At 34.5% G+C, this 25,362-nt stretch overlaps 1 protein-coding gene and 1 long non-coding RNA gene across 11 annotated transcripts in view; one reads left to right on the plus strand and one right to left on the minus strand.

The window, feature by feature from the left end:
- Window positions 1-2,649, minus strand: part of LOC111543129 — a 60,296-nt gene extending 57,647 nt beyond the window's left edge. For all 7 annotated transcript variants that reach the window (XR_002731761.1, XR_002731762.1, XR_002731758.1 and 4 more), the window contains exon 1: window positions 2,526-2,649. This is a non-coding gene — a long non-coding RNA (uncharacterized LOC111543129). The remainder of the gene's footprint in view (window positions 1-2,525) is intronic.
- A 3,546-nt stretch (window positions 2,650-6,195) lies between these two features.
- CRISP3 (cysteine rich secretory protein 3) lies at window positions 6,196-23,706 on the plus strand. Of its 4 annotated transcripts, XM_023212990.2 has the most exons (9): window positions 6,292-6,320; window positions 9,475-9,538; window positions 13,347-13,450; window positions 14,268-14,384; window positions 15,503-15,590; window positions 17,257-17,402; window positions 17,807-17,904; window positions 19,845-19,933; window positions 22,229-23,706. In XM_023212990.2, the coding sequence occupies exons 3-9, from the start codon at window positions 13,379-13,381 to the stop codon at window positions 22,354-22,356; spliced, it is 738 nt and encodes a 245-aa protein (XP_023068758.1). In that variant the 5' UTR covers window positions 6,292-6,320; window positions 9,475-9,538; window positions 13,347-13,378; the 3' UTR covers window positions 22,357-23,706. The 4 variants fall into 4 exon arrangements, with proteins under 4 accessions (XP_023068756.1, XP_023068757.1, XP_023068758.1 ...); XM_023212988.2 differs by lacking the exon at window positions 9,475-9,538 and having other exon boundaries at window positions 6,196-6,320; window positions 13,377-13,450; XM_023212989.2 differs by lacking the exon at window positions 9,475-9,538 and having other exon boundaries at window positions 6,214-6,320.
- The last annotated feature ends 1,656 nt before the right edge of the window (window positions 23,707-25,362 follow it).

Below are 25,362 nucleotides of genomic sequence, written 5' to 3' on the forward strand. Positions count from 1 at the left end.
AGCTGACCAAACAAGCAACAGGGAAAGGACTCCTCATTTAATAAATGGTGCTGGGATAACTGCTTAGCCATACACAGATGATTGAAACCAGATCCCTTACTTACAACATATATAAAAATCAATTCAGGACAGATTAAAGACTTAAATGGAAAACCCAAATCTACAAAAACCCTGGAAGACAACCTAGGCAATACCAGTCTGGACATAGGAACTGGTAGAGATTTCATGATGAAGACACCAAAAGCAAATGTACCTCTGAACCTAAAATAAAACTTTAAAAATCATTTTATTGAAGAGGAAAATTGTCACAGACTGGTTGATTATATCAATTAAATAGATAAACAGAATTATTTAAAACAGAGTATAAGCCAAGGGATATGATGTTTTTACTAGCTTAAGATACATTGGAATTAATTATGTATGCAATGTCACATTTTTTCATCTTAACTGACTTATCATTAGCAAATATCTAATATAAACCTCCATGTACCAGAGACCATCTGTCTTCCAAGTATAACTGTAAAGAAACTGAAAACAAAGAGGGACCTTTCTGTAAATAATAGACTCCTCTCTAGGAATCTACTACTACCAACCAAGTTGGGTTGGTTGGTAGGAATTTAAATTAGTACAGCTATTATGAAAAACATTATGGAGATTCCTATAAAAATTAAAAATAGAACTACCATATTACCTGACGATGCCACTATTGGATCTATATCCAAAGGAAGTGAAATTAGTATGTTGAAGAGATATCTGCACTCCCATGTTTATTGAAGCACTATTCACAATAGCCATGATAAGGAAGCAATCTTATGGATATGGATAAAGAAAATGGGATATATATATATATAAAACATTTTATATGTGATATATATCATATTTTATATGTGATATATGTATCACACACACTAGATATACACACACACATACACACACAATGGAATACTATTTGGTCATAAAAATAAGAAAATCCTGCCATTTGTGACAACATGAGTGAATCTGGAGGACATTATGTTAAGTGAAATAAGCTAGACACAGAAGGACAAATGCTGTACGATCTAACTCATGTGTGGAATCTAAAAAACTTCAAGTCAAGAAAATAGTAGAATGGTGGACACTAGAGCTTATGGGTGGTATGTAAGAAGGCATATTGAGATGTTGGTTAAAGAACACACATTTACAGTTTAGAGGAGTAAGTTCAAGAGATCTATTTTACAGCATAGCGATTATAGTTAATGGCAATATATTATATTCTTGAAAAAATGCTAGAAGAGTGGATGGTAAGTATTCTCACCACGAAAATAAAAACCAAGAAAAGTAATACATTTGTCAGTTATCTAGATTTAACCATTCCACAACGTATTTACATAGTAAGCCCTCATTTAACACAGTCAATACATTTTTGGAAACCAAGACTTTAAGTGAAACAACATACAGCATATCTTTTAATAACATTTTTTTGTTCAACATCATTTCATTATAATATAAAGGAGAAAAAAAAATGCTGTTTTTATATATCATTTTCCAGGACCTATTTATGATGTTATATGAGGAAGTACTGTACTACAAAACATGTTATTCCTGATAAATACATACGATTTTGTATGTCAATTTTAAAAATAAATAAGTACATTTGAAAAAAATCAAAGTTGGATTTGTTAACTTCATTAGAGCCCAAAGTTTGTTCAAATTAATACCAACTCATCTCCAATTTTTGGTATCTATACATCTTTTATTTACCCACAAAGTGTATTCCTCTACTTGAATTCTTACAGCCATTACGATGGGCAGTACAGATATTATCACCAATCATGTGGATCCATATGTTGTTCTACAGTTTTTTTTCACATGCTAGTCTTATTGCTTCAGTAACTCAGGGACAGAATTTTGCAGTTATCTTAGCACTCAGGTTAGTACAGTTAAAAAATGTTTTCTACACACAAATATTTTGATCCTCACAACACTAGGTATTATTTTTGTCTCTATTTTACAGGCAAGAAAACAGAATTGGATTAAACCCAAGACTAGCAAGAGTCAAGGACTTAGCAAACAAATACATCCAATTAGTAAGAGAAGCAAGACAGAGCCTTGTTTTCTCTTTTCCTTAAACAGATACATACATAATTTTAAATATGGAAGGACTTTTCAAGTTATTTTGTCTGTCCCTTCATTTTTCAGATGAGATAGTTGAATCATGTAGAAGACAAGCGCCTTCACTATTTTTTACATCATCTTTATAATATGCAATTATTGTAATAATGCAAATATTATCCCATATTATGGTAGATGCACACATATGGTATTAGGTATTGCACAGAAATCCCATCCCAGAGGAAATGCCTCTGTCCCCCAGATGCTGTGAGAATTAGCTACTGTGCCCACATCTCCCCCCTCTCAAGAGAATTGCCTTTGGCAGATGAGAACCACCTTGTCATCTCCCCACTGTTACTAACGACTGACTGATCATAGTTTAAAAAGGCTGTCTGGAGCACTGCCTCTGTTAATCAGGGAAGACTAGATTTTACCTGAGAACACATTCTTCCTTAGCTCTTTGTCCTTCCCTGTCCTGCTTCACTGTCTTCCTTTCTGCTGCAATGTACTTCCTCAATAAATCAGAGGCAATGTAATTTGTGTCTCAGCGTGTTTCTTGGAAACCTGACTTAAGATCGTGTGATCTTATATGGGTGTGTGCATGTGTGTTTGGGTGTGTGTAATAGATAATACACTGAATGGTAAACACATAAATAATTTACAATTCTGATATTTCGGTCATATAATTAGGCATATGAGTGACAAAAAGGAATCAGGATATGAACCAAAGGGACTGAGGAAGCAAGAGAACAATGCAGATAAATTGACACACAAACTATACCTTTCTTGGAAATTAGTAAGTCACTAAGTTAAGCCATTACATTAAAGGATAATTCAACAAAACAGCAACTGATTTATAAACCTACTATTTATTAATGAGAGGATAGTAACATTAATTCTAATTCTAAAATGCACCTGAGTCTGTTCTCCTAAATTTATTGGTGAGGATACAGAAAATGAGAGATGCTCAATTATTTTTTTAAAGCCACCCTGGCAGGCTTTGATAGAACTGCACCTTAAACACTTGAATTTCTGGTTAAACTATGATTGTTTCCTAAAATGCATAAAACAAGAAAGACTTCTTATAAAGACTCCTGAATTGGCAGTTCAATCAAACAAAATGCATTCGTGGAGGCATTTTATGTACTCAGAAAATACCAGGCTTTGGAAGGGATAATAATAAAAATGTTAATAATTCAATTTATTGAGTGTCACATGCCAAGCATTGCACTAATAGTTTAATTATGTATTCAGTACATTTTATACACAAATTAGGCTTTTCAGTCATTAAAACCAACCTATGATATGAAAATTCACATTTCAGAGCAGAGAAAACTGAAGCTCAGAAAGGATTTCTCAGACCTGGCAATTTCCAAAGACTGTAATCAGCAAACTATAGGTAGTTGGTAATAATGGGGAAGTAAAAGTCATAAAAAGCTGGATCTGGAGTTCAGCTGTAAGGCAGGGATCCTAGTTGCTCTTGTAATAACTAATCAGTTTTGGGTGGTCAGCATAGAAATCCCAGGAAGGCAGCATCCAGATGTTGTTTTATCTAAGATGAGAGAAGGGCTGGCTAGGAAGAGATGGAAGCTGGGCTTTATTTATTCATGTTATAGCCAATCTGGTTACATTGTACTAGTCAAAGGGTAGAAATAGAAGAATAATTTTAAAGAGTAAGAAAAGGAGCATTCCTAAAACAAAATGTAATGATTAATAGCAACAGTCACTAAGAGACTCATTGATAAGTTTCCATAGAGTAGTGGGAATAGATTAAAATGTATATACAGGACAAACTATTTGCTCTTTTAAGATGGAACTTGGATATCCAAGTAAGAGCTGGAAGACACTCACTGCTAAAATTGGGAGACATGGGTCATGAAGGACCAACGATGACCTTGGGACACGTAAATACAGAAAAGACAAACTAATGAGAGAACAAATGTGACTAGAAACAGCCATTTTGGACCCTTAAGGTCAGATTGAAGTCAGTCTGTCAGTCCAACGTGTGTATGGTATTTTGTGACCCAAATAGACCACATGTACTTATTTAGCTTTATAATAAATGTACCAACATTTGACAAGCAAAATGCCTTCTACATTATGGTGCATCTAGTGGTCATTTAGTCATAACTCAGTAAAAAGTTAGAGAAAAACTATCAAGTTTGAATAATGAGACAAAAATATTTTTCCATTTTATACTGTTTTGTGTCTACTTATGGCAATTTCTCACAGAACTGCCTATAGCTTAGTAAGCCAAACCATGCCATAAAACTCAAGTGCAGTTTCACAACTTACAAATATTAGGTGTAGATTCGTCTAGATACAGAAGAAAAGTGCGTAAAGTGGGAGAGAATTAACATTGAAAATTCTTACTACATGGCAGGCAGCTTACATATATTATGTATCACAACTAAATAAAAAGAAGATTACTCCCATTTACAGATAAATACAAAAATTTACAATCAGAATAATAATTTCCTAATAAAATGGGTACAGTGGCTCATGCCTGTAATTCCAGAACTTGGGGAGGCCAAGATAGGAGGATTGCTTGAGGCCAGAGGTTTGAAACTAGCCTGGGCAACATAGCAAGAGTCTATCTCTACAAAAAAATTTAAAAATTTAGCTGCGTATAGTAGAGCACACCATGGTCTCAGCTCCTTGGGAGGCTGAAATGGGAAATCCCTTGAGCCCAGAAATTCAAGGCTACAATGAGTTCTGATCTAACCACTGCACTCGAGCCTGGATGACAGAGTGAGATCCTGCCTCAAATCAAATAAAATATGATATAAAATAAAATAATAAAATATAGAAATTTCCCAATACACATAGATACAGAAATTTAGCCCATTTCCATTAGAACAGAAATATGAAGCTTTTAACAACGTTCTACACCAGTAAGTAGAGAAGAGAATGGGCTGTGGATGCTTCTGAGTCTGGTCTTGCCCACAAAATACATTTTGCCACAGAAAGAGGATTGTGTAGAAGGTAGTTTCAAGGTGATTTTTTCCATACAGCTGATTTGGTTTATTGAGAGCTTCTACTTCGCATGTTCATAAAGTAAAAGATTCTAGGAGTTAATTGGAGACATGGCAGCAAATGGTTAACCTTTTTTTAATGGTAACATCCAACCTGATTTTCTGAGTTCTTAACTCTCTTACAACAGACATTTAGAAGTATCTAATTCTTGAACTCAAAATTAACCATAATTTTAAAACGTGCCTATTGAGTAGACATTGATTTGTGATTATACATTTTGTCACATAAATTAATAAAGCTAAATATAAAAATGAAAATGAACAGAAACTTTTGAATTATGCACCACATGGTGCAATCTATATGCCAACATGAGCATGCAGAAATGTCTGTGTGCTATGTATATGCTACTTGTGATTTATTAATTTATACTTCTTTATTTATATAACTCAGTATTTAAGATTATTGTATTTTAGAAGTAGAAGAAATCTGAAATTGTTAGTCCCCCCACTTTATTATTGTTCTGTGGAAACAAGCCTGGAATGATTGAAATTTTCCATAGATGAACAGAATCAAATAATGATAATTTAACATGGAGATCAATATTATGTTTAATTTTATACAACCAAAAAGTAAAAGTAAATACAGCACATCTTTGAGCATGGAAATACCAATGAGTTATGGTGTTTGGCCATCGAGTTCTGAAAGTCACTGTGGCCTTGTATTTACAAACATTAAAGATAAAATTATTATCCAAAACAGTAATGTCCAACAGTTTATTAATAAACATTTTAGATAGCTGTAAAAAACATTGTGTTCTCTAGAGTTCATGAAAATTATGAGCTTAATTTCAATCCAACAGAAGTAATTCTAAAAACTCTAATGTTGTGATGATAATAATTTGGCTAAGAATTTTCAAACTATTGACTAGCAAAAATATGGATAAATTGTAATATACGAGCTTCAAAGAATAAATGCACAATTACAAAACTTGATATAGCAATTTATTTTCAAAAGGCATTTGAGGAATCACCAAATAATTTCAAAATCATGATTAGAAAATCAGCAATGAAATCTGAGACTATTGGTATGACAAATCCTGTTTCAGGCCTTGTTGATCTAGAGTTACTTGCACAACCAGAATTTGCCAAAACAGGAAATAGGTGTTTCATATATATGGCTCTAACCTTCTCTCTCTCCACCTTCCTTCTGTCAGCAGATGAAACAAATACTTCATCCTGGTCTGAAAACCACTGGTAAGTGATAACTCCTTTATTTCAAGGTGAACAACACATTTATACCTTCTCAATGATAAAGTGATATATTCAGTATATTGTATCTATGATTTTCCAAAGTTTATTGATAACTTTTAATGAGAGTAATTATCTTAACATATTCACTTTAAGCTGAGAAGTTAATATATAGACAGCTTTATTATTCCAAAAGCACTTTTATCCAGTTTGATTTTTAAATAAATTTTTACCTTTCATTCTAAAGTAATATAATTGATTCCCATGTCTATGACTTTTGGAAACAATTATACTAGAACTATTTTTAATAGAAAAATGAAAAACTATGAATATATGTGTGTGCATACTTTTACATCAGTAACTTTTACTAATATTAAAACATACAGCTATATGAGAAGCCATAACAAAAGTTTTAAATTGGTTAAAACAAAATTATAGCACTGATCTTGAGATTAAAAAGTATTTTATTAAAGACCATCAACATAAAATGCAGTTTACCTCATGAAATGCACTCAGATTACAAAATAAAAATAAACTTATAAAAGTTTTTCAGTCAAAAGTCAATCTACTCAGTCACGTTTATGTAGGTAATTTAAATATAATATCTATCGTGCATATTTCATCTAAGGAAGCAATTTCCACATACAGCTTTGTATTCTGTAGCACATTAGAAGTGATTATGAAGAATCAGATATTAGGAGACCACAGAACTACCTAATGACAACATGAAAGGGGTTACTTACCACTAGACAGAAGATTTTAAAGTAAAATGCTTTTCTTCCCTGTGGCTAAATGCTATCCAGGAAACTCTGGGAGTATTTACAATAGCCATAGAAGATCCGGTGTTGCCTCTTCTGCTAGTTAAAACCAAATCTAGAATGTCTGCCTGTATGACTAAGACCTCTGAAAGCGGATCAAAAGAAATTAAATTGATGACAAGTTTCAAGCGTGGGAGTTACCCTACACTGATGAGTTGTGAGGTAAATTGGGGTTTCTGATTTGTAAGAGACAGCGATGAATTGGAAGGAAGAGCGGCAGAATTCTCAAGTAATGTAAATCTGATATTGCTGTGAATTTCAGTTATGTTATTTATTGAATTCAAGTAAAAGGGAGGGAATTCACCCTTGAAAAAAAAAGTGCTTCTCAAGAAATGCAAGACAGCTATTCTTATTTGGATATCTTTACAAATTTCTTACTTGATGAAATTTAGCAGTTTTGCAAACTTTGCATATTGGCATAGGCTGCTTTCTGTATCACAGATACATAATAAGATGAAAGAAAGTGATCAGAATAAAGATTAACTATTAAATTTTAAGAAAATATTGCATCAAATACTTTTCTGTGCTGTGACTAGTATATAAATGTGTCTATACCTATAGTGCACGCATTATACTCACATGTATTAATGCTTTTGACATCTTTTCTAATCCACATGATCCCTTAAAATATTTCTGTAATCTGTTCTCCCTCCTTTGTTTTTTAATGCTGAGATGTTTGGTCTGTCTCTTAAATTTTGTATTTACCTCCATCGATTGATTTATCTGTTCCTACAATAATATTAAATTTTGTCAACAAAGGTTTGAAGTCTATCTTAATAACTAATATGAAAAGATAATCCAATTAATTCTTCTTTATTTTATTTGTTTGTTTATTTATTTGAGATGGAGTCTCACTCTGTCTCCCAGGCTAGAGTGCAGTGGCACAATCTCGGCTCGCTGCAACCTCCACCTCCCGGTTTCAAGCGATTCTCGTGCCTCAGCCTCCCCAGTAACTGGGATTACAGGCATGCACCACTGCCATGCCCGGCCAACTTTTGTATTTTTAGTAGAGACGGGGTTTCACCATATTGCGCAGGGTGGTATTGAACTCCTGAGCTCAGGCAACCCACCCGCCTCAGCCTCCCAAAGTGCTAGGATTACAGGCGTGAGCCACTGTGCCCAGCCAATTCTACTTTTAAAAGTTTACTTAGTTATTCATAAGCCACTTAAAATTTGTATTGGAACAATTAGGTTAGTTTAGGATTGATATCTTAACCTTAACATGTACCATTTAAAAGCATTACAAAACTCTCAATTTATTCAGAACTTCTACTATGTTCTTTATTAAAGTTTTAAAATTTTCTCCAAAAAGGATTTTTAATTTTTTTGTTGTTTTCCAGATACTGTATAGTTTTTTTAACTGTTACAAGTGTTTCTTAAATCTTATATTCTAGTAGAGTATTTCCAGTAATAGAAATGGCATTTTTGTAAGTTGATAGTGCATCTAGCAAAATTGTTTATTTTGGTGTGTTCTCCAGATAGATGATTGCATCATTTAAAAACAATAACAATTTTACCTCTTCCCTTACAAAGGTTACAAATATTTTATATAAATGAATATATAAATTAACTTATAATATATATTTATTACACATAATATATAATATATATAATATGTGTTATGTGCAATAAATATATATTATATAATTATTTAAATAAGAAAATATTTATTTATAAATATAAATATATAATATATTTATATAAATATAAACATATAATATGTTATATATTCTATATAATATACATTATATATAGTAATATATAATATACATTATATATTATGTGTAATAAATATATATTATATAATGTATTCATTATGTTACTTGTATATATTATATGCATATACATATATATGTATGTATTTTATTTTCTTACGGCTTTGATTAGGATCTCTCCAGTACTTTGTTAAATAAGAGTATTAGTCATTCTTTTCTTGTTCCCAATATTAAATGAAATGCACCTAGAGTTTCTCCAATAACCATTATATTGGATATAGATTTGCAGTATATGCTTCCTACCAAATTAATGATCTCCTCTATTTTTCCTTAAAAAAAAAAAAAACTACATATAGGGATTGAATTTAATGACGTATTTTTATCGTATTACTTTGCTTTAATCTGTTAATATGATGAATTTTACCAATGAATTTTCTAATTTTGAATTATTCTTGCAGTCCTCATATAACTTTACTTGGTCATGATATTTTTAACATATTTTTGAAATTGGTGAGTTAATATTTTGTTAGGATTCTTGCAATTCATTTATGAAGTGGCCTTATGTATTATTTACTATTATTCTTATGTCTTTTATGAGTCAATCAAGGAATTATATCCACTCCTCAGATTACATTTCAGGAATGAAGCAGCATTGGGAGGACGCTGTCAAGCTAATTTGAATCATACAAAGGTAGGGAGTAAGAAGGTGTGACTATAAGTGACTATAAGAGCACTGGAGAGTGCTATCATGCATGACCTTATTATCATCAGTCCTTCACACAGGACGGTTCTTTTTTTTTTTTTTTTTTCTTTTTCTTTTTCTGAGGCAGAGTCTCGCTAAGTTGCCCAGGCTGGAGTGCGGTGGCGCAATCTCGGCTCACTGCAAGCTCTGCCTCCCGGGTTCACACCATTCTCCTGCCTCAGCCCCCTAAGTAGCTGGGACTACAGGAGCCCGCCACCACTCCTGGATAATTTTTTTGTATTTTTAGTAGAGATGGGGTTTCATCGTGTTGGCCGGGATGGTATGGATCTCCTGACCTGGTGATCCGCCCGACTCGGCCTCCCAAAGTCCTGGGATTACAGGCGTGAGCCACCGCGCCGGGGCCCCACACAGGATGGTTCTTACAGCTCCGTGATACTACTTTGCTGACACATAGCAGTAGAGCGAGCATTTTTCTGTTGTTGCAGAATTTTGCAAATAAAGAGGAATCAATGATTGTTTTGAGGCAAGAGTCGGAACTAACAGGCATTACTTTAGACCAACCACTGCTGTTGGATGTAGCACTCCCCTCCCCTTCCCATTCACTATACACAACACACACACAGACACACACACACACACACACACACACACACACACACACATTCTAGAAGTCATGAGAGACTTTATTCTCAGATTTTCTCACTATCTTTTCAGTATTTTCTTGGAATCCCTGTTTCCCTCTTGCGTCTATAATTCTTTCAGAGTTAATTTTGGGGTGACAGTAAGAAACTTGCCTATTTTGATATTCTGCCTGGAATAGAAGCCAAAGGCTTGCTGTATAAATGGACTTTTTGATTAATTCTTCTCTTATCAATTAAGCAAATTTGTCCTACTTCCCAATTTGCAAATCCTTATTTCCACAAAATGGGCTGTTAAGACCAGATATGCCTATAGAATTTTTGTAGATATATGTTATCAGTCAATATGCAGCGATATCAGGTCATTTGAGAAAATAATATATAACACTCCCTTGGGAGTGTTTCAAACATACCAGTGGTCCTAACATCAGTGTGAAGAAGGCACAGTATGTTACAGTTTAATTGTATTATATATATTTATGCTTCAGAAAGACACAATTTGCTCTGCTGTAGATCTGGAATTAGTTGCAAACCATCACTATTTGAAATCATAAATCTTTGAAATCCGGGAATTTGTTTTTTCTCTAATCACACTTGAGACGAATTATTAATTTATTTGAGAAAGGAAAACCAGAACAGAACAGAAAACCATATAAAAGGTGGGACTCAGTGACTTACACAAAGTGCAAAATAACTTTCAAGTGAAATGAATTAAGAGAAATCTAATGTTTATTTCCAAGAAATAACAGAAAAAACTGTATAACTAATACATTTAGAAATTGCTTCATGCAAATGAATGACAGGAGAGGCAATTTTTAAAAAATTCTTTGTAGTACCTTCTATGTGACACTACTAAATGGAATTGCAAACAAATAATTTTCCACTTGCACCTGCTATTTACAGTAGTCCCTGGGGAGGAGAGGTGCGGATGGAGTGAAATATTACAGCAACCCTCTGTCACCATTATTGGTCTTACTGCTGATGATATATCTTTATCATATTTACCTCATTTGAATTGTTTACTCCCTGAGCCCTGAATTGTGCTAGATTCTTCCCCACCTCTCTCCATAAAGCATTGTAATGGATCACTGTAAAAGGAAATAAAATCTTATTCTCCTGTTTTGCACACATGAGAAAATTCAACCAGCTCCCACTCTGGGTACTTGAATGACGAGCTCCCATAATGATATACCAGGACTCTGAGGGCAAGAACCAAGTCTTGTTCACTTGATCATGTGCACCAATATTGTAACATGTTATCCTGAATAGCGTGTACAGAACTTGATAAATGTCTCCTAAAGGAAAGAAGAATACCTAATTGTCTTTGACTTACAAATGAAAATAAAGATCTATTTTTCCTCTTTTGCTCTCAAATTCTGAAGGAGGCCCACTAGAGGGCCCACCCATAAATACAGCACACTAAGAGTTAGAGCATCCACATATTAATTTAGAGGTGGAAGTGGGGCTGGATTAAGTTAATTTTGAGTGAGTTACAAAGTCTGTAACACTAGTAGATTGAAATGTTCTGGAGTTCCAGATCTGCATTCTGGCACTATCATTTTTCGTGGATTCTTTTTTTTTTTTTTTTCAGGCTTCAGGTGTATTTATTGATGCATCGGACAAAGTAAAACCACAATTGTTATCAAAAAGTATATCTCTCCTCTCATTTTCTTGTTCTTGCATTGGAAATATCTTTGAAAAAGTGATACAAATGGATACCAGTGAAGTCCCATATTTGTGGGGTGATTGTGCAGCAATGCTGGGACAGGATGGTTTGTGACATTGACTTTAATAGCATGAAAATTGGTTTTGCAATTGTGTATCAGGCTGCATCCCAATACTTAGATTCACAGTGGGTGGGGTGCAAGAGTGCTGGTTAGCAGAAGGGAAAGCTGAATTTAGTGCTGGGGACCAGTTTTGGGGTGGAAAGTTCTTCCTTTGGGAGTTCTGTGGGGATTTGGTGTTAGCTGAATTCATAGTCTAAGGGAGACCCACTCCTAGCCCTCAAGAGCTGAAGTTCAGGACGAATCAGTGAATAACTAAGAAGGAAGAGCTTTTGTAGGATGAGTCACTACTTCTATTAACACTCAGTCCAAAACAGAAGGCTAAGGATCTACCACATATTCTTTATTCTGCTTTCTTGTTTATAAACTTAACATTGAAGCATAAGCTTTTTCTCTGAGGTTACAAAACCACCATAAATATATAGTGGTTTTTATGTCTAATATACTGCCATAAGAGGATGTACTCTCATTTATCTAGACATTATAGCTCCCTATTGCTAGGCATGTAATTAATTTACAATGTTTTACCTCTTATAAATGATAACATGATAAAAATTTTATACTTAAAACTTTTCCAATATAGTTTATAATTTCAGTAGGTTTCCAAGAAGTTGAATTAGTGAGACAAAGAATGTGAACATATTAAGGATATTAATACAGATAGGGTTAGTAATCCCTTAAAAGTGATAATCAAATTATTACCTTTTTGGTTTAAGTTCCAGAGGAAAAAATGTTGTCTTTTTAAATTTGAGGCATGGTACTAAAGATAAAGTTTTGAGAGGAAAGGAGTTAGGATGCTGGCTGCACAGGTAAAGTTGAAGAGAGTAGTTTAGAAGTATGCATGAAAAGCATATACTTAGAGAACTTTCTAGGGTTCGAAGAACGGCAAGTATATGAGCCAGATCCCTGACGGAAAAGAACTGGCACATGCTAACTTGTAATTTGAAGAGATGTTAATAAGAGTATATTTATAAAAGTGTAGACAGCACTTAAGGAAATCAGCAAGGGCTAATTTAGTAGTATCCCAGTACTAATCACAGTTGGAAGCTACTGAATTGTCATTGTGAAGAATCCACTCCTAGAACCTAAAGAGAGCAGTTACACAGAGAAGACTGCAGAGCTGCAGAAGAAGGAGGTAGAAAGTCCTTAGCATTTACAGGCATGCTTCAAGGGCTTCAGTAGGGAATTTAGGTTTGTTCTTTATAGTCCCAGTTGGAGGCATACTTCGAAAGCTGAATCCACTGTCATTCTGCTGACTCCATGCGACAAGTCTTCTCCTGTTTCATTAGTAATGAATTTGGGATAATGGAAGTCATTTCGTTTCTCCCACCCTCATGCTACTCAGCAGTTCATGTACTAATCATTTTATTGCAGATCCCTGATCCACTGGTTTTGTTTTCCCAGCAATGACATTATTTCCAGTGCTGTTGTTCCTGATTGCTGGGCTGCTTCCATCGTTTCCAGCAAAGGAAAATAAGGTATGGTTGAAGTCAAAAATCTTCAGAAAAATTCAGGCAACCATCCGGGATAGCAAGCTACTAAATCAATCTTCAAAGGTGAAAAGGACTAGAGTGTCTGGTACATCATAAAGTACTCATTAGTAGCTCAAGATAGTTAACATAATTATGTTTAAAGCTGTGGTGATCAATATGGTAGCCCCTGGCCACATGAGGGTATTGAAGTTCATTAATTAAATGACTTTGCTCCACCCCACAAATTGCCTTGGGGATTTTTTTAATGTGGTGAAACTATCTTTTGAGTGATCCCATAAAATTTGCTACATAATACATAAAACTCTTTTACTAGAGTATTGCATGTTACACATGCACTTAGACTGAGCCTAAGCATTTTTTCTAAATACCAGACACCATTTCAGGCAGAAATTCCCCCTAAAGTATTAGGGTAAATCATATAGCCCAATCCTTACCACTTCTTTGCTGCAGCCTGAGTGTGAATGTCTTAATAATTCCTATCATGTACCCTTGTCACTATAAGATGTTGTCACTCATATATCTAGAAAAATCACATTAAGACCTCTCTTAACCCAGAATGGTGTTTGTGACCTCAGAGGAGATTTTAGTTTGTCATGCCATGAATTATATCCCCAATCTGAAAACTTTCACATGATACTTTTCCATTAAAAAGTCATGGCTTTGGCTGTCATTGACAGTGTTTACCTAGTATTGGCTCAAACACTTTTTTTAAATGGTCCTTCTTCCTTCAAGCTAACATAGTTACTACTATGTGCAATTTCCAACAATGTTAAAAAATAATTGTAATTTTATTTTCCCTTAGGATCCCGCTTTTACTGCTTTGTTAACCACCCAAACACAAGTGCAAAGCGAGATTGTAAATAAACACAATGAACTGAGGAGAGCAGTCTCTCCACCTGCCAGCAACATGCTAAAGATGGTAAGAAGTGGTATATTGCAAAGGAGAAGGGTGTGAAAAAGCCGTGGAAGGAGCAGGCAGCTGGCAACGAAAATCTCTTAATAACTTCAAGGTTTACAAAGTTCTGTCTCTATTTTGTTATTTCATTTGAGCTGTGTAATGGGCAGAGCTGAATTTCTTAACTTCTCTTTATAATGGTTGCGTAACGTCAAATTCATAGGGCTATTTAAATTATGGAGGCAGAATAAAAAGCACATCTTTGGACATACAGTGAAAAGCCATTATGCTTTTCTGCTCCTTATCTTATCTGTCCTAATCTAAGATCAGAAAGATCTTTTTCGTTTAAGATAAATGCCATTTAGGGTAAATAACAATCTACTTTTCTGGGCCCTGTACCAAAGGCCACATGTCTCCCAAACATTCAGTGAGGGGGCGTGGGGAAAAAGAACTCAAAGTGAAGTAAGCCAGCTAATTACTTCATTGTCAGCAAAAGCAATCTCAACACCTCCACATGTTTATTAATATTTAGAGTAGGATCATTACTAAAAATCTTTAGGTTTCTACTGTCCTGCCATAAATAATTAGGCCATAAACCTAGATTTTTTTGATTACTTAGAGTAGGCATATTACCTATATTTCTTTGTGGAGCAGAAAAAGGCACATCAAAAAAATATATATTTGATTACTATAAAAATCAGAAGATGCGGCCAGGCGCGGTGGCTCAAGCCTGTAATCCCAGCAATTTGGGAGGCCGAGACGGGCGGATCACGAGGTCAGGAGATCGAGACCATCCTGGCTAACACGGTGAAACCCCAACTCTACTAAAAATACAAAAAACTAGCCGGGCGAGGTGGCGGGCTCCTGTAGTCCCAGCTACTCCGGAGGCTGAGGCAGGAGAATGGCGTAAACCCGGGAGGCGGAGCTTGCAGTGAGCTGAGATCCGGCCACTGCACTCCAGCCCGGGTGACAGAGCACGACTCCGTCTCAAAAAAAAAAAAAAAAAAAAAAAAAAAAAATCAGAAGATGCTTGCACAGAAATTTTATGATGATGTAAGTCAACCTATAACCTGATTATAAGGCTTATGCTCCTGTGAGGTTTGAGATATTAAGTGGATATCTTTTTTCTGTTCTTGTTTCAGGAATGGAACAAAGAGGCTGCAGCAAATGCCCAGAAGTGGGCAAACCAGTGCAATTACAGACACAGTAACCCAAACGATAGAAAGACTAGTATGTAAATTAGGAAACATTTGTTGAATAAATCAACAAGTAAAATAATAAGAAACCATGTTATAATGTTGCATTAAGAAAAGTTTGTAAATAAATATTGCTTCTAATGCTACCTTTTTCAAGATAGAATATCTCTATATGTAGAGATAACTCTGAGAAGTACCATCTGTGCTTACAGTTTTATATAAATTTTACAAAAACTGTCTCAGGCAGTATCACATTTGTACCTCTCAATCAGCTCATGAGTAAAGCAGGTTACAGATCATCTCTTTCCCAATTACAGAGATTAGAAAACCAACAGTCTGGAAGAAAATGATGATTGGTAATTAATGTCATATATAGGAAATCTGGAATTAGAATTTCTGGCTTCTAAATCAGTACTCTTTTTAGTGACAATATAGAGCCTATTTGTGTTTTGAAACCTACTTAATTTTGTTCTTATAAAATATTTTAAATTTTGTCAAACTGTTCCTGAAATTTACAAAAAAAAAATTTAACATCAGCATTAGCTTTTACAATTTTCTTTTGAATTTTTGATGATGGTAAGCCATGTCTTTTATATTTTCTGGATGTTTACAATGCATACTATATTAGACTAAAAAAAATGACCTGCAAGACATAAGCTATGCATCAATAAATATAAATACAACTAGATAAAATATCATATGGATGAGCTATCAGATAAAATACTTACTGAATTATCAAAAATAACATAGGTAAAGGCAAGCCAAATTTACAAGTGGTAAATAACTGGCTTGTTTTGAAAATAGGACTGCCATTGTTATCTATATTTTTTATATTAAAACTATAGTAAATTTATGAAAGGGGGTAATTATGGTCACCAGAAGATTGACAGAAATGGTCTTGAAAATCCCAATCTATTGTTAAAATCTTAGCTTCTTTCTTTCCCTCTTAAAGGAGCTATACAAAGGTAGTTTATACTCTCTTTAAGTAGCATGTAGACATTCCATGTTAAGCCATCCAAATATAAATATTAATTTCAGGGCTTGAAAAAGCATTGAAGTATTTCTGGGCTGCAAGACACTTTTTTTCCTTATTTTTTGAGCAAAGTGTGGCCTGTGATGTTCTGATTTGCGAAGAGGTGGCCTGTAACCTGTGAAAATATTGTCTTTTATGGTGTCATTTTCTTCATGTTTAGGGCTCTTAAAGACTGAGCCTAAGACTTTTTAAAAAATTCACACAAAATAATAATTCTAACCACTTATTCAGATTCCTATACATGAAAATCTCTGGTGAATATGGACTAGAGCAGGAGAGGAATTACTAAGTTGAAGTCTGCCTTCAGCAAGCTCACATTACAAAGCTGAAAGCTCATAAGGCTCACCCATGTGAAGAATTCAGTGTGTAAATAAATGAATCCAGGGAGAGCAGATATTAAAGAAAAAAGGCTTCTCCATCTACTCAAAGTTTTGAATGTTGAGACCAACCTCAAGTATTGGGCAAATCTGGCTTCTATTCAGCTTATAGCTGATAAGGATCTGAGGCACCCTCCTTGTGTATTAGTTGATATTCATTAATGATGGGCATTGGGGACAGTATTTAAAAAACAGGGATTCTGCTGTGTGTGTGGTGGGGTCGGGGTGTGTGTGTATTTTGCCATTGCATGCTTTATTGCTTTCCTCATGAGTGGTCTGTTCCTTCTTAGGTCTAAAATGTGGTGAGAATCTCTACATGTCCAGTGCCCCCAATTCATGGTCACAAGCAATCCAAAGCTGGTTTGATGAATACAAGGATTTTGACTTTGGTGTAGGGCCAAAGACTCCCAATGCTGTGGTTGGACATTATACACAGGTAAGGAGAAGAAATGAAAAACCACTTCCTTTATAAGTGCCCTAAAAAAAGGATTCTTCAAATTTTGACTGATTCCAAGTTGAATTTGGGGGAAAATTTCAAGTGAATATAGAATAGTCTGGCATTTGGTGAGTATTTCAGCTGTGAGCTGTCATTTTTCAATAGTCTGCAGGATCATGGTAGGGAAACATAATCTTTGTCTAAGTCTCAAAAAGGAATGCACATGGAAATGTAATATTTTAAAAGTCTTTTAGTTTGATTCAATAATTTAACTAAATATAGCCATAAGGTATAGGCAAAATATGTCGGTAACATTCGTCTCCATTTTGTATTTCCTACTATTTGTTTTTTGGTATTTCCTTCTTCTCTAATATGCTCTCGTATGTTCACTTATGGGTTTATAGGTTGTTTGGTACTCTTCCTACCTCGTTGGATGTGGAATTGCCCACTGTCCCAATCAAAGAGTTCTCAAATACTACTATGTTTGCCAATATTGTCCTACGTAAGTATATATTTTAGAGTTTATTGTCAATAATGCTAAATACAATTTAATATTTAATATAAAAACAAACCAAAAAGCATATTTCATTAAAGGTGAAGGAGATTAATCTTTAGAAATATTTTCTGAAGTTGAGATACATTCAATCTACTTCGCAGAAAGATAAAGTTTTCAGTTCCAGTTCCAAGTATTATTGAATAGGGAACTGTCTTTCCTCATGCCTAAAATAATTTGTCTCCTCTCTCAGTTGCCTTTTCCTATGCTCATGGTTACTTCATGAGTACAGGTAGTGTGTAGTTGTCTAAATATAATTTTATCAGTTCATGCTAAGTTTACACACGAGAAACCGAAAGCTTGACAATTAGTCCAGGGATAAAGTAAGGTGACAAACAAATGAGTAATGACCCATTTTAGTAATATCAGTCCTTTCTGCTCAAATGCTCTTACTCATACTTATCAGAAAATTTCACATTATACATTAAGAAATGATTAAATCTTGGACTTCAAAGACTTTTCAAGAGATCCCCAATATGTTTCAAATAGCCAAGAAAAGATAATATCTTAAATTTTTGCTTCTTGGAATTTACCACAAAAACATTTCATGGAACCATCCGTTAAGATCATAATTTCTTAATTATTTTGGGTTTCTTGAAGAAAGTCCACTTTTTTCTCAAGCAATATATTTCACTTACACAAAAACAATCTGTGGATATATTGAAGATATATTCACAACATATCTATTAGCTTTAATTTCCTTTTAATATTTGAAATTGTTCACCACTAGTGGGAGGGGCTTTCCCCAAACTTAGCTTTCTGCATGACTTATTTTGAGGCTGTAGATATCCCAGGTGATGTAGGCTTCCAGTTTGAGAAATATGACCCGTAAGGTCATTTTTCAGCAAAGAATTATCATTGTTAATGCAGAAAATTGAAAGACCCTGGGAGACTGCCTCCAAATGCCTGGTCATGAGAGGAGAGCATCTTGAGTCTGCATCTGAGTGAGAGTTGGAAGTAGTAATGAGAGAAAGCAGGGAAAAGATAACTTCCAGAACACTTTGATATCTATTTCACATTTTTTTAAGTGCTCACACACCTACAGCTATATTCTATGAAGGAAGGCTGAGATTCAGCTACATTGACTTGGACTGTTAACCTGCTTAGTGCAATCAAGACTTTGACTTTCTTGTATTTTCAGATGATAATTACCGATAGGAAAATAATCATAAATGAGGTACAGGCTTGTCACTGTAAGATGAACACACAGAGGAGATTAGTATTAGTTAAATCTTTTTATCCCCTAACATTCCCATTCTTGGCAAACATAAACATCTCATACATACCACCTTTAGACATTCCCAAACCTTCCCAAGCACAATACCCTTTCACAAACATACAGCAAAAACCATGTGAAAATCACCACCCCACCTAAAAGCCAAAATTTATGCTAAACTGTACTTACCCTTCTTCATGTCATAGAAATTATGGTATTTTTTATTTTTAATTATAAGCTACATTTAACATTAAATGTTATTTTTCATATTGCAACCTTCTGTGCTTCAGGAACTTTTCTTATCTCTCTAGGGGATGTGTTTTAACCCTTGCCAGCACCTTGTGGTACATCATCTCAGCAATTTGACCAAGTCTATTGGGAGATGAAGTGTGTTGCCATATTGAAATACGCTCTAAAAACTTTAGACTTTAATTATGCTACTTCAGTTTCTCAGGTTGCAAGACTATGGTCAGGAAAGTGAATGAATGTGTGAGTTATTCTCTTAATTTACATTATTGTCTGAATATACTCTGAGAATATTATTTTTAATTATTTGACATAATTAAAAACATTTAATAAATACCCATGTATATTTGGTGACTGATACTAACCTTGGAACATAAACTAAACAGAAAAATGAAAAATATTTGACATTTTTTATTTCAAATTTCAGTGGTAATTGGGTTAACAGACTATATGTCCCTTATGAACAAGGAGCACCTTGTGCCAGTTGCCCAAATAACTGTGACGATGGACTATGCAGTAAGTTTGAAGTGATTAACTTGATAATAAAATAAAATGATCTGACATTTCTTCTAAGAATTGGGAACTCTGAAGACAACCAACTTAAGCAATGCTTTCATGCAAAGGACAAAAAAAAAAAAAATCTGTCTGGCTCTGTCACCCAGGCTGTAGTGCAGTTGTGCCATCTCAACTCACTGCAACCTCCGCTTGCAGGGATCAAGTGATTCTAATGCCTCAGCCTCCTGAGTAGGTGGGACTACAGGCACGTGCCAGCACACGTGGCTAATTTTGTACTTTTTGTAGAGACAGGATTTTGCCATGTTGGCCACACTGGTCTCGAACTTCTGGCCATCAAGAGATCCGCCCACCTTAGCCACCCAAAGTACTGGGATTACAGGTGTGAGCCATCACACCCAGACTTATGGAGTGCTTTTAAGTGAACATTTTACACTGTTCAGTATCCATGTATTATTTGCAATGTAAAATTTGACCTGTTATCATATGTAACCTGATTAAACATTTACCATCCGTGTTATATATTGGCATATATGAAAATGTGTCTGTGGAAATGACATATTATAATTAAATATGAAGTTTCTTCTCATAAAAGTTTATATCATTATACAAAATACAGCATATATTAAAAAAGAAAAACGAATATACATCTAAGAGTATGAGACCATAGAATATGGCTCAATCCAGACAGGGACTCCAAATACTGCAATTTCTCATATGCTAATGAATTTATCATACTAACTTCCTCACATTTGCCATAGTGTAGTTAGAGGCATCAAGTTTAATATAATAATCACTTGCACTTCAGCTTGCCAATAATTTTTGTATGCATTTTTAAAGTCAAAATCAAATCTGTATGTAGTATTAACTCACAGAAGCCTCAAAATATTTTAGCAAAAAGGAGTAAAATAAATATATATCTCATACAATTTCATTTTATGCTTTTATAAATAAAAATACAAAGAGTTGATATGTTTGTTTAACTAGGATGTATTACTAAAATTATTACTGACAATATAGTCGATCCATTCGTTGAGATTTTTACCTTTCAAATGCATTCACCTGACTGAATTGTAACATTTTTTTTTCTGACTGAATTGTATAGCTATAATTCAGAATATTGACAATACCAAAGCTATAAATCAACTAAAGAAGGAAAATCCAAATATTTCCAGCACTGCCAAATGCTGTTTTCTAAGAAGCTTGAAATTTATCTTATTAGTAATGATCAGCCAACTGAAAAATTTTAAACAGAAGAATGATAATATCTGAACTGTGTTTTCTAAGGAGCTCCCGACAGTAGTAGGAAGAAGCAATTGGTTGAAAATCAGCTAGGAGACTGCTGGAAAAACACACACTCAAAAACAAATGGGTATCTTTATTGCATTAGTGCAAAATGAATGAAAAACATAGACATATGAAAAATTGGAAAAAAGTAGACTAGTCAGTTGTTGTTACCTGGTATTGTTGAATATTGATTACAAAAAAAAAAAAAAATAGAAACAAGTTTCAGTTGATTCCTGGCTCCTGGCTTGAATTGTTTAATAGTTGGGAGTGCCATTTCTCTGAAACTGGATGAACCAAGTGAAGAATTGTTGGGAAAAAACAAAGAAATGTCAAGCTTGTAGACAGGATGATGAATTTAGTTTGAGATTTGTTGAGTTTGTGGCCACTGAAGGACATCCAAGTAGAAATGTCCAATAATCACAATGACATTCTCTCCACCTTTTACTTTATACATTTACATCTTCCTATAATAATTACTTAGACCTGAGAGAAAGACTGGTGGCATTAGAGTCTAGAATAACTGTGTTCAATGACTTTCTACAATGATGAAGATATTCAATATTCTCACTTTCCTATGAAGTAGCCCTTAGACACATGGCTACTGAGCACGTGATGTAACTGGTGTTGTTGAGGAAAGACCTGAAATTTTAATTTTATTTAATTTTGATTAATTTAAGTTTAAACAACCACATGACAAGTACCTACCATTTTGGATATCGCAGTTCCAGAGAAATCCATTTACTTTAATTTTACTCTGCTCACACGTTGAGTGAGGAAAATATATCAGTTCATCTTAGAAACATTCCCAAAAGCTCGAATTTAAAAAGGAATCAGTGTGTTTACCTAAGAGACCTTATGTGTCCCTCAAGAGATAAAATGGCCATCTTAGTGTAATAATGCCAGTTTGTTTGCTCACTTCCCTACTCTCTGTTCATATAGAATGTATTGTATGTGTTGTTGTTATGGAAGAAAATGATAATGAAGTGACTGGTTTCTTTGTTTTTATTCCAGCCAATGGTTGCGAGTATGAAGATCTCTATAGTAACTGTGAAAATTTGAAGCTCACATATTCCTGTCAACATCCGTTTGTCAGGGACAGTTGCAAGGCCTCCTGCAATTGTTCAAACAGCATTTATTAAATTCGCATTACACACTGAGTAGGGCTATGTAGAGAGGAGTCAGATTATCTACTTAGATTTGGCATCTACTTAGATTTAGCATATACTAGCTGGGAAATTGTCGGCATGTTTGATACACATTTGATTCCAAATCTTTTTCTTCTGGATCTGCTTTTTATTTTACAAAAATCTTTTTCATACAAATGGTTTAAAAGTAACAAAATCTATAACAATAACTTTGGATTTTTATATATAAACTTTGTGATTTAAATTTACTGAATTTAATTAGGGTGAAAATTTTGAAAGTGGTATTCTCACATGACTAAATTCAGTAAAACCCTGGATTGAAAGTGAGAATTATGTTCCTAGAACAAAATGTACAAAAGGAACAATAGAATTTTTACATGAGTGCTTGGCTGTAGTTGCCTTTCCTAGCTCCACTCTAAGGCTAAGCATCTTCAAAGACATGTTCCCATATGCTGTCTTAATTCCTTTCACTCATTCACCCTTCTTTACAATCATCTGACTGGCATCCTCACAACTGAGTTGAAGCTGTTCCTCCTAAAACAACCCTGACTTTTATTTTGCCAAAATCAATATAATCCTTTTTTTACCTGCATAAATTTTACAGTAGAATATGATCACACCTTCATTTTTAAACCTCTCTTCTCTTTGATAAACTTTCCTTTAAAAAGAATCCAAGATAATGTAGGTAAATACCCTACACTCAAGGAGGTAGCACTCAGTCCCCTACCTTGTGAGTCTTCACTAAAATTTGTGACTCACTTCCAAAGAGTGGAATATGGAAAGGGAAACATAGTAATTTTACAGGGGAGAAAAATGACAAATGCCTTCTTCACCAAGTGATCAACATTAACGTCACTAGTGATAAGTCATGTGGATTTGTTCTATGCAACCTTTCTAAAAATTCATAATCCCAATCTAGTTATGAGCTAAAACATATAGCAAACTCAAGCTGAAGGACATTCTACAAAATATCCCTGGGGTATTTTAGAGTATTCCTCCTAACTGTAAAAATCATGGAAAATAAGAAAATCCTGAGAAACAATCACAGACCACATGAGACTAAGGAGACATGGGAGCCAAATGCAATGTGCTTTCTTGGATCAGATCCTGGAAAAGAAAAAGATCAGTAATGAAAAAACTGATGAAGTCTGAATAGAATCTGGAGTATTTTTAACAGTAGTGTTGATTTCTTAATCTTGATAAATATAGCAGGGTAATGTAAGATGATAACATTAGAGAAACTGAAACTGGGTGAGGGCTATCTGGGAATTCTCTGTACTATCTTACCAAATTTTCGGTAAGTCTAAGAAAACAATGCAAAATAAAAAGTATTTTGAAAATAAATACAAGAATTTTTTTCTTGACTCTATGACACATCATAGCTTTTCTTCAGTTTATCTAGTTATTCTTTCCTAGACTTTTACTCTTAACCTTCAGTTCCTTTATCCCAGTGCTATATGTTTGATTTTTTCCTTTCAGGTAATATCAATGATTAGGTTGTCATATCAGATGGACATGTTTACTCAGTATCAAACTTCAGTAAAAATTTCAAGGATCTAAGTAGTCATGAGGCAAAGGAAAACAGGAAGGTGCAGGACCACCAAGGCAGCTCCTAGATGATATTTTTGGCTGCATCTCTTAATCTCTTAAGCAATAAATTTCCTAATTAGTCTCCATTCAAAACCTTTCAATAGGCTTCAGAAGTAATTAGTATAATATTCATGATCTTAAACTGATCTGCAAGAAGCTGAATAATCTTTTTTATATTTGCCTCTCCAATCTCACTTCATTCACCCTCCCTCATTTCCTCTGCTCCAGTAGGATGAGCCCATTAAATTACCTCAAATTCCTCAAGATCATTTTTACCTTATGGTGTTTGTGTTTGCTGTTGCTTTGTTTGGAAGAGTGATCACTGTATTATTTGCTAGAATTGCTACTTCACATTAAACATCATTTCATCAACAGATTATTTTGAGCATATAATCTAGAGAAACTCCCACCATTTTCTCTCAGAGCTCCCTATATTTCTTCTCCTTTTTTTTTTCAAAGCCAAAAGCTATATTTGTGATATTCTTTTCTCCTTGTTGTTCTTTTTTATTATACTTTAAGCTCTAGGGTACATGTGCACAATGTGCAGGCTTCTTACATATGTATACGTGTGCCATGTTTGTGTGCTACACCCATTAACTCGTCATTTACATTAAGTATATCTCCTAATGCTATCCCTCCCCCCTCCTCCCACCCCACAACAGGTCCCAGTGTGTGATGTTCCTTTTCCTGTGTCCAAGTGTTCTCATTGTTCAATTCTCACCTGTGAGTGAGAACATGTGGTGTTTGTTTTTTTGTCCTTGTGATAGTTTGCTGAGAATGATGGTTTCCACCTTCATCCATGTCCCTACAAAGGACATGAACTCGTCCTTTTTTATGGCTGCACAGTATTCCATGGTGTATATGTGCCACATTTTCTTAATCCAGTCTATCATTGATGGACATTTGGGTTGGTTGCAAGTCTTTGCTACTGTGAATAGTGCTGCAATAAACATATGTGTGCATGTGTCCTTATAGCAGCATTATTTATAATCTTTTGGGTATATACCCAGTAATGGGATGGCTGGGTCAAATGATATTTCTAGTTCTAGATCCTTGAAGAATCGCCACACAGTCTTCCACAATGGTTGAACTTGTTTACAGTCCCACCAAGAGTGTAAAAGTGTTTCTATTTCTTCACATCCTCTCCAGCACCTGTTGTTTCCTGACTTTTTAATGATCGCCATTCTAACTGGCATGAGAGGGTATCTCATTGTGGTTTTGATTTGCATTTCTCTGATGGCCAGTGATGATGAGCACTTTTTCATGTGTCTGTTGGCTGCATAAATGTCTTCCTTTGAGAAGTGTCTATTCATATCCTTCACCCACTTTTTGATGGGTTTGTTTGATTTTTTCTTGTAAATTTGTTTGAGTTTTTTGTATATCCTGGATATTAGCCCTTTGTCAGATGAG

Source organism: Piliocolobus tephrosceles, chromosome 5 (assembly GCF_002776525.5).
Source record: "Piliocolobus tephrosceles isolate RC106 chromosome 5, ASM277652v3, whole genome shotgun sequence".
Classification (NCBI taxonomy): Eukaryota; Metazoa; Chordata; class Mammalia; order Primates; family Cercopithecidae; genus Piliocolobus; species Piliocolobus tephrosceles.